General features: G+C 40.1%; 1 protein-coding gene across 2 annotated transcripts in view; it reads right to left on the bottom strand.

Annotated features, from left to right (window-relative positions):
* RAB18 (RAB18, member RAS oncogene family) overlaps positions 1-16,194 on the bottom strand; it is a 28,870-nt gene extending 12,676 nt beyond the window's left edge. For both annotated transcript variants that reach the window (XM_055544036.1, XM_055544035.1), the window contains exons 1-2: positions 15,984-16,194; positions 10,689-10,744 (exon numbers count right to left, since the gene is read on the bottom strand). In XM_055544036.1, the coding sequence (XP_055400011.1) occupies positions 10,689-10,744; positions 15,984-16,051 (124 nt within the window). In that variant the 5' untranslated portion in view covers positions 16,052-16,194. The remainder of the gene's footprint in view (positions 1-10,688; positions 10,745-15,983) is intronic.
* Between the last annotated feature and the right edge of the window lie 56 nt (positions 16,195-16,250).

Here is a 16,250-nt window from a genome sequence, read left to right on the forward strand (position 1 = left end):
GTCTGTAAATTACTCTTCTGACAGATTTGAAACCTATAGATAACACCCTCAGGAAACACTCCCCCTGGAGTCCCACTATCCAAGTTAAGAGACAAGCAGCCTGAAAACGTACTTCATCTACACCCAGGACCTTCAGTTTCCATTTATCCTCCCTTGGTTCCTCAGCTGAATCTCGTGTGCAGACATTGACCCCTTTAGCTCTTACATGCTCAATCTGCTTCTTCACCATGTCTGGAGCTTGTATTTTGCAAGTGGCTATTAATTTGCCTTTATTGGTGGCAGCAGTGGGAATCTTTCTGATAAATTTGATTTTGCCAACTTCTCACTGTATTTGATTAAACTATCTTTTCAACCTCATGTGGATGACAAACAAGGAGGTCATAAAAGAAGCAGACTATTTAGAAAAAATACTCCTTCCTGTCTCTCCTCCTCTACAGCACTGAACACACAATAACCAATTGACTTTCCGGGGACACCAGATGTGTGTCCCACAATTCAGTTCAGTTCTGACATCATCTTCCTGATGTTAAAAGGTAGATCCCACAAGATAAAAGTGCAGTCCCACAAGACTGCCACACCCCACTTCAGATTTCAGTCTCATGTCCAGGTTATTACCTGTGCTTCTGACCAACTGGCTATACACTAGAGGTTCCCTCTTAATTTGAGATAGTGGCTCAAAGAACCTAGGAAAACAGTCTACTGACTTACTAGATTATCATTCTATTAGAAAAGGACACAACCCAGGAACAGCCAGATGGCAGAGATGCACAGGGCACAGTGTGGGGAACTGGCAGAGCTCTCACGCCCTCTCCACGCATGTCATCCTCCCAGTATCTCCATGTGTTCTCCAACACAGAGCTCTCTGAATCCATGGGCTTTCTTATGGAGGCTTGGCTGGTTAAATCTTTTGCCTTTGATGATTAAACAAACAAAATCTCCAGCTCTTTTCCCCACCCTGGGAGAAAGGAAGATAAACTAGAGCTAAAGTTCCAATGCTTTAATCACATGGTTGGTTCTCCTCCAGGCTTAGAGGCTTTCTAGAAGCCACATCAGTAATATAAATTCAGGTGTAGTTGATAAAAGCCTGAAAATACAAAAAACATCCTGGGAATTCCCTAGCAGTGCAGAGATTAGGATTCGGTGCTTTCACTACCGGGGCCTGGGTTCACTTCCTGGTTGGGGAACTAAGATCCTGTAAGATGTGTGGTGCAGCCAAAAAAAGGAAAGAAAGAACAGATAAACAAAAGACATCTTTAATGATTCTTATTACTTAAGAAAATCCAAGGGTATAGCAGAAAGCAACACAACATTGTGAATTAATTATTCTCCAATTCAAAATAGATTTAAATTGTAAAAAATGATAATAAAAAAGAAAATCCAGTAGTTTAGGAGTTCTGTGGCAAGAATCAAACATATATTTCTTAACATAAACTATAAAATCACAGAACTGTTGCCTCAGCTTTTCTCTAATTGTTCATTTGGGCTTGCATTTTTGATACAATATTCAATTCTGTTCCTTTGCAGGAATCTTTCCTTAGGCAGATGCCTATTTTATGAAGATTAAATTGGCTAAAATTAGGTAATATAATCAACAAAGCCTCTGAAATAAGCAATAAGTGAGACATGAAAATTTACCAAAGGCATTATTAACTGCACCATAAAGAAATACCAATGAATGGGAAACCAGAACACAACAATGGAATCATCTGCCTTACCAAAGACGAAAAAGCAATCAAGAGAAGCTGACTCAGAACTAGCAGAGATGTGAAAACTAGCAAATATTAAAAAACAATTCTAACCATATACCACATGTTCAGAAAGTTAAGCAGACATGAGCCAGATTAAAAAAATCCAAAACAAACATCTAGAGACGAAAATGACAACATCTGAGATTAAAAAGAGAATACACAAGATGAGATTAACAGCAGATTAAGACATGCAGAAAAAAACACAATTGAATATATAAGAAAACCCCATAGCTAACATCATACTCATTGATAAAGAACTGAAAGCTTTCCCTCTCAGATCAGAACAAGATAAGAATGTCTACTCTTACCACTTCTATTCTCAGAGTACTGGCAGTCCTAGCCAGAGCAATTAGGCAAGAAAAGGAAATAAAAGGTATCCAAATTGGGAACTAAGAAGTAAAATTATCTCTGTTCACAGACCACATGTAGACAACATTTCTTATATGTAGAAAATCCTAATGACTCTATTCCACACACATTAAAAAAATACTGTTAGAACTATTAAGTGAATTTAGCAAAGTTACAGGATATAAAACCAACATGCAAAAATCTACTGCATTTCTATATCCTGCTGCTACTGCTAAGTCACTTCAGTCGTGTCCGACTCTGTGCGACCCCAGAGATGGCAGCCCAACAGGCTCCCTCATCCCCAGGATTCTCCAGGCAAGAACACTGGAGTGGGTTGCCATTTCCTTCTCCAATGCATGAAGTGAAAAGTGAAAGTGAAATCGCTCAGTCGTGTCCGAATCCCGGCGACCCCATGGACTGAAGCCTGCCAGGCTCCTCTGTTTATGGGATTTTCCAGGCAAGAGTACTGGAGTTGGGTGCCACTGCCTTCTCCTTCTGCTAAGTCACTTCAGTCGTGTCCGACTCTGTGCGACCCCATAGACAGCAGCCCACCAGGCTCCCCTGTCCCTGGGATTCTCCAGGCAAGAACGCTGGAGTGGGTTGCCATTTCCTTCTCCAATGCATGAAAGTGAAAAGTGAAAGTGAAGTCACTCAGTCGTGTCCGACTCTTTGCAACCCCACGGATTGCAGCCCACCAGGCTCCTCCGCCCATGGGATTTTTCAGGCAAGAGTACTGGAGTGGGGTGCCATTGCCTTCTCCAGCCTTCTCCTTCTATATCCTAGTAATAAACAATCCAAAAATAAAATTTAAAAAAATCATTTCATTTACAATAGCATCAAAAAAATAAAATACTTTAAAAATAGATGATGACAATACTACTACTCAGGAATAAACCTAACCAAGGAGCTTAAATATTTATACACTGAAAACTTCCAAACACTGATGAAAGAAATTAAAGAAGACACAAGTAAGTGAAAGACATGTTCTGTTCATGAGTTGGAAGGCTTAATATTGTTAAGATAACAATATTACCCAAAGTAATCTACAGATCCAATGCAATCCAATAAAAATTCTAACAGCATTTTTGCAGAATGGAAAAGCTGACATTCAAATTCATACAGAATTACAAGAGGCATTAAATAACAGAACAGTACTGAAAAAAATTGAGGACTCGAACTTTACAACTTCAAAACTGACTCAAAACTACAATAACTAAAATGAACAGTGCCAGCATAAAGGACATGTAAACCAATGGCAGAGGCCAGAAATAAACCATCACATATACAGCCAGCTGACTTTGTAAACAAGGAACCCAAGAAGATGCAGTAGGGAAAGGACAGTTTTTTCTATAATCGGTGCTCAGAAAATTAGATGTTCACAAACAGAAGAATGAAGTTGGACCCTTACCTTACACCATATACAATTAGCACAAAATGTATCAGACCTAAATGTAACACCTACATCTTAAAAACTCTTAGAAAATATAGGAAAAAAATTTTCATGACATGGGATTTGGTGATGATTTTTTTGGCAATTACACCAGGAACACAGGCAACAAAAGAAAAGTAGATAAACTGGATTTCATCAAAATTAAAAACTTATGTGCACTGAAGGACAACATCAAGGGGGTATGAAAAAAAAATCTCACAAAATGGGAGTGGCCACAACTGGAGAGCCTGTGCTGCAACTCGAGAAGCCAGCGCACCGCAACACTGAGCCTGCGTGCTCAGAGCCCGTGCTCCACAAGAGAGGCCCACACGACGCAACGAAGACCCAGTGCAGCCAAAAATTAAAAAAAGAGAGAGAGAAAAAATATTTGAAAGCTTTCTAATATGAAGGATGACTATAACTCAACAACAGAAAACATGATTCAAAAATGGGTAAAGGATCTGAACAGACAATCCTTCAAATAATAAACACAAATGGCCAACAAGCACATAAGATGCTCAACATCATTATCCATTAAGGAAATGCAAATTAAAACCACACTGAGACACTATCATAATGGATTAAAAACTATTATTAAAGAAAAAACAAAAAATAACAAGCATTGACAAGGACATAATTAGAATGCTTGTGCATTGCTGGTAGGAATGTAAAATGGTTCAGCCACTGTAAAAAATAGCTTGGTGGGTCCTCAGGAAGCTAAAAATAGAATTACCATATAACATAGCAATTCTACTCTTAGGTATAGACCCAAAGAACTGACAACAGGAACTCAAACAGATACTTGTACAATGTTCACAACAGTTGTTATTCACAAAAGGCAAAAAGTGGAAGCAATTCAAGTATCCACGGAGAGATGAAAGGATAAACAAAATGTGGTATGTACATACGATGTAATATTATTAGTCATAAAATGAAATGAAATTCTGATATACACAGCTATGAAATGGAATGAAATTCTGATATATGCTACAACACATATGAAATTTAAACACACTATGCTAAGTGAAATAAGCCAATTACAAAAGGACAAATATTGTATGAGTCTACAAATAACAAATACTGTATGAGTCTACAAAAATATTATGAGTCTAATACAAGGATTCTATAGACTAGGCAAGTTCATAGAGACAGAAGGTAGGAAAGGTTCATAGAGACAGAAGGTAGAAATAGCAAACTAGAAATAGAAGGACATTTCCTCAACCTTAAAAAGATGCTACCAGAAAACTACTAGAGATCATCACTGAATTTAGTAAAATTCCAGGATACGTACACAGAAATTGCTAGCATTCCTATACACTAACAATGAAAGATAAGGACAAATTGAAGAAACAATCCCATTTACCACCAAAACAAAAAGAAAATAACCTAGGAATAAACCTCCCCAACAAAGGTCCGTCTAGTCAAGGCTATGGTTTCTCCAGTAGTCATGTATGGATGTGAGAGTTGGACTATAAAGAAAGCTGAGTGCCAAAGAATTGATGCTTTTGAACTGTGGTGTTGGAGAAGACTCTTGAGAGTCCCTTGGATTGCAAGGAGATCCAACCAGTTCATCCGAAAGGAGATCAGTCCTGGGTGTTCATTGGAAGGACTGATGTTGAAGTTGAAACTCCAATACTTTGGTCACCTCATGCGAAGAGTTGCCTCATTTGAGAAGACCTGATGCTGGGAAAGATTGAGGGCAGGAGGAGAAGGGGACGGCAGAAGATGAGACGGTTGGATGGCATCACTGACTCAATGGACATGAGTTTGGGTGAACTCCAGGAGTTGGTGATGGACAGGGAGGCCTGGTGTGCTGCAGTTCATGGGGTGGCAAAGAGTCGGACATGACTGAGTGACTGAACTGAACTGAAACCTCCCCAAGGAGACAAAAGACCTGCACACAGAAAACTGTAAGAAACTGGATGAAAGAAATCAAAGGTGACACAAGTGCAGAGACATACCATGTTCGTGGACTGGGAGAATCAGTGTTGTGGAAATGACTACACCACCCAAAGCAATATACCAAATCCAGAAATATATCAAACAAAGAAAGTAAAGACTTAACTAGGAAAGCAAGGACATTTCAGTATTAAAAAGGTCTGTCAACCGTAAGTTAGAGCTGAAAGGCACATGGGAAAAAAAAATCACAACCTTTCCTAATAAAGCCTCTAAGTAGGCTGGAAAAAAGAAACAATTTATATATGATGAAGACCATTTGACATTATTCGAAATAATGAAATGTCAGAGCCATATTTATTGCTTTACTCCATTTAAAATGTTAACCTAAATTAAATTATATGAAATAGAATAGTTCTTTTTTTCTTTAGGTTATATTACATTTCCAAGTATTTTAACAAGTTTATGTTATGGCATTAAACAAGATGTATTAGCTGCTTTCTATTTTCATTAAGTTATCTTTCTGTTACGTAAGCTCAAACGATAAAGTAACATGTGGATGGAGATCTTATATGTGCCCTTAGAAGCCAAAATGTGAAAGGGAAGTCGCTCAGTCATGTCGGACTCTTTGCAACCCCATGGACTGTAGCCTACCAGGCTCCTTCGTCCATGGGATTTTCCAGGCAAGAATACTGGAGTGGGTTGCCATCTCCTTCTCCAGGACATCTTCCCGACCTAGGGATTGAACCTGGGTCTCCCGCATTGTAGGCAGACGCTTTACTGAGAAGCCAAAATGGGTATTTTTAAAAACCTACTAAGGAGGTAATAAGAATCACTGACCTAAGTCAACCAACAACAACCAGAATTCGTCAAACTTTAGCTGAAATGCATCAACCCTCACAAAATAATTTAGCATTTTTAACAATTTTAAGTCTTACAAATTAAGTAGTTTGTGGACCTGTCTTAAGTAGAGACCACGTTCTAAATTTTCTCTTTATTTGAAAGGTTTTACTTAAAGCACTTTTTGTATTCAAAGGTTTCTTTAGGAAGGGTAAATTAAAAAACAAACAAACAGAATACATGAAGAAAATTGTGGCTATTTACTCAGACTAGATCTAACATCCATGCTTAAATTCAACCAACTGTATCTAATGCAGCTGATTAAGTACTTCAGATAAAGACATGATTAAGCATCATCTTATGGCCTGGCCATGGAAAAAAGAAAAATCTAATGTTTTTTTCCCCCAAAAACATTCCCATGTAACAAAAGCCTGGTCAAATATTCTTACAGTTTTGTCTGTGTGTGTGTTTATTTTTATGTTAGAAATGTTACCTTGGATTATATCATTAAATATTGGCTGTTTCATTATGTTTCTTCTTTAAGATGAAAACAGACTATATGTAATCTTCTTTTGTGATTTCCATATTTTCTCACTCGAATTTAACATTCTTACTCATTTGGGTAAATTCTACCACTCATCCATTTCTAGCTTATTGTTCTTTATTGTGTTTTCCACAGTCTCTACTGTCCCTTGTGAGCCCTCCAATTTCATCTTCACTTCAGCAATAGTTTTATCTTATTTTTCTTTCCACTCAGTCAGCTTACACTGCACTTTCTCATGTAGTCACACTGTCTCTTCCCTGACCTCATACCACTGTTTTGTGTTCTCACTGATAAATATTTCCATTAAGGGTCTTAAATTCATGGGAAGATGTTGGATCATTATTTTCATCTTCTTTACAGCAATATTTTTCTCTGATGACTATTCTTCACCTGTCCTTTGTTTTTTCATTCCTTTCTCCTTTTTCGATTCTCGAATGGCAGTAGTGGCCTTGAGCTGGATTCTTTCTGCCAACTCATCACTGAAAGTAATGAGGTTTTCCTAGACAAGCTGTCTACAGGAAACTAATACAGAAGGCCATAGTGGGATGAGTTCTGTACCAGCAAAATTTTGTTTTGATTCAGGGTTTTACATGAGAATCAGTTAGCTATTTACTTCTCAACATCCAGAGGAGACAGAAGGCCTTAACATTAGTCAAAGGCATCACCTCTTGTCTGTGTGACTCCTTGTTTGGTTTCATTTCCCAACTTCTCAAAATCGAACCAGAGACAGGGAAACTCCTGCCGTTGGCTTGAGAAGCCATTCTGCTTTTACAAAGGCTAACAGGTTTTGCACCTCAAGGTGGGCCTCTCAAACTCATGAAGCATCTCCTGCTGGCTCCAAGCTCTGCAGCCATGGCATCGTCCACTTTCTCTCACAGGTGGCCTGCCTGGTCTCCACTGCTTCAGGCAGCCATTCCAGTTTTGTGGCTTAGCAGACCATGTGGCTTGTATTTTAGTTTTTCCCTCTTTGTTGTTAATAGCCAATTCCCAGAAAGCAGAAGAAAATGCCAACTTAACAGTACCATCTTCAGACCCAAAGTCCAACAATTAACCTTAGTATTTTATACATGATAGAAACTTGAATGTCTCACTACATTACTGAAAGATAAAGGTGTGCTTTACTTACTATTACATTGTGAGGTAAAATACTAACTTTCCACAAAATACTATTTTTCATATGGCCATTAACAACTAAGATAATTATTTTTATTTCAAAACCTCATGTGTATATTGGTTATAACCTAGAGCAGAAAATTATCTGATGCCAAAATGTTAAAGATTCTTTTCAAGACCCAGGGTCGACTGGGGGAACAAATTATGAATGTTCTCTCAGTATGCTAATCTTAGTATTTGTTTTTAAAGCAGAACCTTTTTAGTAATAAAGACAACAAATCATCTGTCAATCTTTAAGAACCCAATGACATTTGGGTTTGAAATGAAGACAATTTATACTATGGGCTTCCCCGGCAGCGGTAAAAAATCTGCCTGCCAATGCAGGAAATGAGGATTCGATCCCTGGAACAGGAAGAATCTCTGGAGAAAGAATGGCAACCCACTCCGGTATTCTTGCTTGGGAAATCCCAAGCAGAGGATAGGCTACCGTCCATGGGGTCTCAGAGTCAGACAAGACTTACAGCTTAAAGAACAAGTTTATATTATATATAGGATCATTCCCTTAGTATTTAACTCTGAAAGTGAAAGTGAAGTTGCTCAGTTGTGTCTGACTCTTTGCGACCCCATGGACTGTAGCCTACCAGGCTCCTCTGTCCATGCGATTTTCCAGGCAATAGTACTGGAGTGGATTGCCATTTCCTTCTCCAGGGGATCTTCCCGACCCAGGGATTGAACCCGGGTCTCCTACATTGTAGACAGACGCTTTACTGTCTGAGCCACCAGGGAAGCCAGTATTTAACTCTAGGCACATTTTTTTTCCTGCCAGTTACTATTCTTCTACTCTTTGCTTATCCAATACCAGGGATGTTCTGAGTAAAATCAAGTTTTACTAATAGCTCATTTTTTAAAGAAGCAAATAATATACCAAAACCAAATTAAACAGATTTTGAACTAGTAGTGTTTTAAATGATTCCATTTTCATACATAACAGTATATCTGTCAATGCTAATATGTCATACAAAAGAGAAGTAATGCCTGATATAATTTATTAAATTCAGAGGCACCATGAGATCATGTTGATCGAAACGAAGAAGAGCCTTTCCTCTGTTGTTGTTGTTTAGTCACTAAGTCCTGTCCGACTCTTTGTGACCTCAAGGACTGTAGCCCGTCAGGCTTCTCTGTCCTCCACCATCTCTCGGAGTTTGCTCAGACTCACGTCCAAAGCTCTTCCTTACAGAATTCTAAGTAAGAAATGTAAATGGAAAGATGGGATTTGAAAAACCACAGTTCAACAACCACCGGAGCTGGAATGACAGTGGACATGAAGAGACATGGTGCACTTCATCTAAGTAACCGAGGCCAGTCACCACTAACGGCACCAATACACACCACGCTCTGAGAAGCACCGCTGAGAATTCCTGCCCCAAATGCACAACCTGAATCTAACCATGAGGACACATGGACAACTGCAGTGGAAGGATTTTCTACAGAACGACTGGCCTGCACATGCTCTTCAAAAATGCCAAGGCCACAAAGAGACAGAGAAAGAATGAAGAACTGTTCAGATTAAAAGAGACTAAGGAAAAATGCTAAGGAAAAATGACAGCAAAATTCAATGTAGGATCCTGGACTGGACTCTGGACGAGAAACAATTCTTTCCTTTGGCATATATGATATTAGCAGGATGACTGATAAAAATCTATCTGTATACAGGAGAACTGTATCCATGCTCACCAAGGAAATGTACATTAAAGTATTTAGAGTTAAAGACACTGAAGATACTGAATGCAATTTTCTCTCAAACAATTCGAAAAAAGCAAGAATACTGTGCGTGTATATGTGGAGAGAATGCTAAAGCATATGTTATAAATGTGAACATTTCGGGAATCTGATTAAGACACTTACCCTAATTGCAATACAAGATCAGATCTTTACTACATTCTACTCATCAGATCATCAAATTTTAGAGCTGGAAGAAAAATGTATTCTCTTGCTCAAATTACTCCCAACTTACAGATAAGGACAAGGAAGTTAATGACTCCCTCAAGATGACAACGTGCGAGGCAGAGCCAAGATGCTCATACTGCTCTGACTCAGCTCCTTCTACTACTGCAAGTTGTCTCTTGAACCTTTACATTGTCATCTACTCCCTAAACATGTGATACCAAATTATCTAGCTCTATCTTCTCATATATTTTAATAAGCTGGTATGGCAAACCACTTTCAGGCAATCTAAACTCCAGTTTTTAAAAGGTATTTATGCACACAGTCTTTAATAATTAATATCAATAAACATGTTGCCAGAAACATGTTGGATACTATATGAAATGCTAAAAATACAAAACCAACACACTCTACCGTGAGTGACACTGCTAGGTCCATTATGACGGGCACCAAGTTGTATTATTGATCAGCATAACCCACCTCTTAGGACAGTGCCTGGCATACAATAAACATTCAAATGACTGTATGCTGCTAAATAAAAGACGTCCCACAGCACAAGAATGTGTATAAAGATAATCATGACATCCTCAGTGTTAACAAAGAACCATAAGACAACAGCAATGGAAGTTATATTTTTGCTTGATTAGATCTACAAAGACTTTGGAAACGGAATGACTACCAAAGGTAACACTAGAAAGACAAGTAAGATTTTGACAGACATGGAAGCAGTGGGGTAGTGAGAGGATGGGTAGGGGGAGTTAGATAAAACAGCCTGAAGGCAAGAAAGTATTTGGCATTTCTACTAAAATTTTAAACATGGGCTTACCTATTGTTGCTGCAAGTTCTGGATCAAAAGTATCATCTGTGAACCTCAAGAGCAGGCTAAAAGAGATGTCAAAAAGACAGATTAGTAATTCAACTTCTCTTTCTCAACATTTGATAAATCTTCCTGATTGCTGTATTTTGTCACAAGTTAGACACAACTTCAAAGAGCTAATGTAGTCAGCTTCCAGAAACATGGCCTCATTGCAGGTATATTCAGAGGAATTAAATTATTGGAAAGGCAATTAAAGAATCCCCAAAGCAAAGTAGTTTACTAGAAAACATTTCCCATGCTCCATTTCCTAAGTGTGAAAAGAGGTTTTTGTTTTTTTTTTTTATAACTACTGGTATGCCCTTCTGAGAAAATGGTATTAGCAAACATGTAACGCTTTAACCCACATGGACAAAAGGGGAAGAGGAAGTCTTTTGGAATGCAACAAATTAAATTTTTAAGAAATCTAATGCTTCATCCACTCCGAATTCAGGTAAAAACAGAAAGGTATGAAATCAAGCATTTTGAAACAAGTAGTCTGACTATTACCAAGTGAGAAGAAGAGACACAATAAAAGTAAGGGCTGAAGGTCACACGCTGGCCAGAGTAGGTTTCCTCTGGCAATGCTGGGTAAGGCGCATGAAAGCAAGTCGGCAGTATGCAGCTACCGAAGGCTGCCAAAGAAAGGAATGGCAGCAACTGCTCTATATTTTGAAAAGTTAATGCCAGCAAAAAAACCCAAAAAGCAAAAAACCTAAGAAAATCAACAGAAGACAACTGCCATGATTATAGTAGGGGATAATGAAGGAGTACACCTGGGAAATGGTAAAGAAAGGAAGGAAGGCATGAAATGAAAGGAAAAGATAATCACAAACGTATTCCAAGATTTTATCTTCCAGAATTATTTTATTTAATATAAGGCAGAAATGTCAGTTATTAGAAGTTCTTCAAAAATAAAACCTAAGTTTTTGTTAAAGCTCTTTCAGTTCAGTTGCTCAGTCGTGTCCGACTCTTTGCAACACCATGAACCGCAGCATGCCAGGCCTCCCTGTCCATCACCAACTCCCAGAGTTCACCCAAACTCACGTCCATTGAGTCGGTGATGCCATCCAGCCATCTCATCCTCTGTCATCCCCTTCTCCTCCTGCCCCCAATCCCTCCCAGCATCAGGGTCTTTTCCAATGAGTCAACTCTTCGCATGAGGTGGCCAAAGTATTAGAGTTTCAGCTTTAGCATCAGTCCTTTCAAAGAACACCCAGGACTGATCTCCTTTAGGATGGACTGGTTTGATCTCCTTGCTTTTAGATTTATAAAATTAATAAATCTCCCCTCACATTATCCCTAAGTAGGATGAGACCATTCTATTGACTTAATTGCATTAATAAAATCAAGACAATAACTATCTTACGTCTGAATTTCAGGGGACAAAAAAGTGTATGACTATTTCTATAGACTGTAATTACCGCTGCTAAAGATTTTTTTTTTTTTTGTCCACAGGGTATACTGCAAAACATAATGGTCTCTTGGCACTTTCCAAACCCAGTGTCATTAATTCAATTTGAAGGACTAACTCTCCCTTTCCCAGTTTTGCTTTCTGGTGATCACAAAACCAGCATGACAAAAGCAAAGTAAGACAAAAGAATCAAATTGGAGCTTTTTCTACTTAACATTGAACTATAACTAATTTTATTTAATTCCAACATGAATTAGGTGACAGCACTAATAAGAATCTTAAAAGACTACTCATAAAAATTTTCTTCTCTCCCCAACATTAAACTTCAAATTAGGGAAGCCAAAAAATTTCAGTTACTCATAATTTAAGAATAGAAAAGTTGTGTATTTATACTCATGTCACCAAAGAAAATATTACAAAAATGTAGACCCTTACCTAGCACTAGTGGTAATGATACCATAACAGTAACATAAATGATAAGAACAGTATGGGCTATTATTCATTGAACTTGGACAACGAGCCAGATACTGAGCCAGGGGGTTTTCTTATATAATTACCAATCCTTAAAACATCACTTGTCATTAACAGAATTTTGTCAGGAAAGGCAAGGAGGTAAAACAACAAATTTTAATATAGGCTCTGAGGATAAGGGAGCAGATCTTAGCCATGGGTACACTGTCAGATGAAAATGTATCCTAAATTCTACATGTGCATTTTTCTAGGTAGGGAGTCTATTTCTCTCCTAGATTTTGAAAGGAATCCACAACCCGAAAATGATTAAGCAACACGGTTCTAAAGCATGTATGGTTAAGCCTTCATTTTCAACGGTTAAGGAGCAAAATACTGAGCTGTAGAGGGAAGGAATAACTCTTGCCATTCCACTTGGAGGAGATCAAATCTATAATTAATCAGTGTGATTATAACTAAGGTGCATTTCTCAGTTTACAAATTAAACTGGTCAAAAAGGACAGGGATGTAAGAGACAAAGAAGGGACAGCAAAGTAAATAACAGCAGGTCTCTATAGTCCCTTCCAGTTCTGAAACACCTTGCTACTTCTTTACTTCACCATGCGCTAGCCACGGAATCAAAGAATATTACACATCCAACACAAGATAGGTTTGAGAGATTTCTACTCCAACCTCACTTTTGAAACAAAGAGATGAAGGCCTAGAGTGTCTGAGTGTCACACACAAGGGCACACAAGCGGCAGCACCAGTTCCATCATTCTGATCTCCTGGCTGCTCTCACATGTTTTATTAACTCCAAGTATAAAATAAACTGGAAAAATAACCCACTAGTTTGAATGAGTTAAGATCTCCTTTGTTGTGCAATGATTTCTCAACAACATACGTGATGCCTGCCTTTCATTAATTCTAGATTTACAGAGAAATAGAAACTATTGGTTAGAACAATCCTGTAGGATTATATTGATGTCAAATGTTTTTGTACTAACTCACCTTAAAAAGCATGCTACACTAAATTGCTTCAGTCATGTCCAACTCTTTGCAACCCTATGGACTGTAGCCCACCAGGCTCCTCTGTTCATGGAATTCTTCAGGCAAGAATACTGGAGTAGGTTGCCATTTCCTACTCCAGGGGATCTTCCCGACCCAGTGATGGAACCCAAGTCTCTTGTGTCTCCTGCTCTGGCAGGCAGGTTTCTTTACCAATCGCACTACCTGGGAAGCCCCTTAAAAAGCATAGGCTTCTAAGTAGTAGTTTAGTTGCTAAGTCACGTCCGACTCTTGGCGACCCCATGGACTGTAGCCCGCCAGGCTCCTCTGTCTATGGGATTCTTCAGGAAAGAATACTGGAGTGGGTTGCCATTTCCTTCTCCAGGGGATCTTCCTAACCCAGGAATCGAACCTGGGTCTCCTGCGTTGCACGCAGATTCTTTACTGACTGATCTATGAGGGAAGCCCAGGCTTCTAAAGAGTCATTTATTCTCATTTTATCTAGGAAGATAAGCGTTCCAAGTTTTTTTCCAGAGCATATCATGTCCACCAGTAATGTATATCCAGCTGGAAAGATAAGGTAACTTTCTCCCTAAATGCAATCCTTTCTTCAAAGAGGTAAGGGTGTTAAAATTGGAGCAGATACACTCCAAATAAATTTGTTTGCCAGGAGGGGACCAAGGAAACCAATAAATCCACTTAACAGATTTTACTCCAGAGAAAGAATATCAACTTTCACTGTGACTTAGCAACTACAGAACAATAACAACAATAGGAATGTTTACTTTGGGCTTCCCTGGTGGCTGAGACGGCAAAGAATCCACCTGCAATGCCGGAGACATGGGTTCAATCCCTGGGTTGGGAAGATCACCTGGAGAAGGGAAGGGCTACCCACTCGTCTTCTGGCCTGGAGAATTCCACAGACTGTATAGTCCATGGGGTTGCAAAGAGTGAGGCATGTCAAAGCGAGCTTCACTCAATCATCCCTCCAATACACTTAGAATAGGCACCAACCAACCATGTTTTGGGCTGAACCACACAAAACAACATCCAACCAGTCTTGACTTCAAAATCAGAAATTTCATATGCCTTAACCTAAACGAGAGTCACATCTCAAGAAGGAAAAAAGGTCACGTGGCCAGGGAATTCCTAAGACAATGTTCACATATTACTTAACTTTTTAACTCTCACATATACTAGATAGTGATAATGAAAATATTACTCAGCCCTTTAAATAACACATACACACACACATACTATTTTTTTTTAGTCTGCAGTGTTTCATTTCTTTATTCCTTGTTACGTACAAATTCCTCATTCCAATACACAAAGTACATCAAAAGAGGGAAACTATGAAAATACACTGTCATGCTTTAAAAGTACATAAAGCTGCAGAACACATTACAGATTTCAAATGCTTAAATATCTTAAAAAAAATAAGATCTCACGAAGTAATTTGAAAGATAAGCTTATAAGGAGGCATAGGTAAAATATGAAATTGTTTACAGCTTCTGGAATTTGGATCTCATTTAAAGATCAAAGCAGCCTGGGACACACCCTACTCATAATCGGATGACAAGGATAACTTCACCTGGAGAACTTTGCTCTAAGACCTGGATGAAATCACAGCTCTTGCCCAACACCCAGCAGGCTCCACGTCTTCCCTAATACTCAACTTTAACTACTGTCAACATTATTACCCGCCCCCCGCCCCCGGCAAAAACCGTCAAGAAAGAAAAGACACAAACTAACGTGTTTCGTTACCTCTATATGACGTGGCAGAGCAAGAAACAATTACACTGGATTCTCAAAAGTGGCCCATAGCTTAAGCTCCTGCATCTTAGACCAAAGTGAATTATTTAAGCAGTCAGAAGACTTATGAGTTCTTTCACAGCTGACTCATTAAAAAAAAAAAAAAGAATAATTGGCTACCGGGTGCACCCAAATAGGCCAGGAATGTGACCTATGGCGTCACGAAACTTCCTGTGCAGAACTTCACGTATTTAGAGAAAGCCCGACAGAAATCCCACGATGGTCAAGTCACAGGCTCTCCGCTCGCGGGGTGACAGGCAGCTCGATCCCCGGGGCTGGGAGGCCTCTTCCCTCCGCGGGACTCGGGCCCCGACCCGCCCGCCACGCCCTAGGCGCCTCTGCGGCGGCGACCCGGCCGGCCCAGCGGCGACCTCGGAATCGCTCTTCTCCCGGTGCGACAGCAGGGGACGCGATCCAGGGAACCAGGCCGGGCCGAGGCCGCGGGGCCGCGAGCCGAGTTCGCCCCGGCCAGGCCCGGCCCGGCCCGGCCCGCCGCCGTTTACCGTTCCCGCCGGGGCCCCAAGAAACAAGCCGCCACCGAGGAGGAGAGCCCGCCACTGTCGTCACGGCTCGCAGACCCGTCTCACCTGGACTTGCCCACGCCGCTCTCACCGATGATGAGGATCTTCAGGGTGGTCAGCACGTCCTCGTCCATCCTGACCCTGCTCCGCACCGCGAGCAGCCGGCCGCCCCTTCCGCTCCTCAGCCCTTCCCCCCCCGGGGCGAGCTGCCGCGCATGCGTCCCGCCCCGCCCGGGGCCACCTTCCTTTCACACCGGGTGTTTAGCTTTTGCAGGGGCCCGGGACGCCCCAGTTCCGCCTGGAGGTAGAGCTCTGCGTCTGCGTAAAACCCGG

This window comes from Bubalus kerabau, chromosome 13 (genome assembly GCF_029407905.1).
Source record: "Bubalus kerabau isolate K-KA32 ecotype Philippines breed swamp buffalo chromosome 13, PCC_UOA_SB_1v2, whole genome shotgun sequence".
NCBI classification, from domain to species: Eukaryota; Metazoa; Chordata; class Mammalia; order Artiodactyla; family Bovidae; genus Bubalus; species Bubalus kerabau.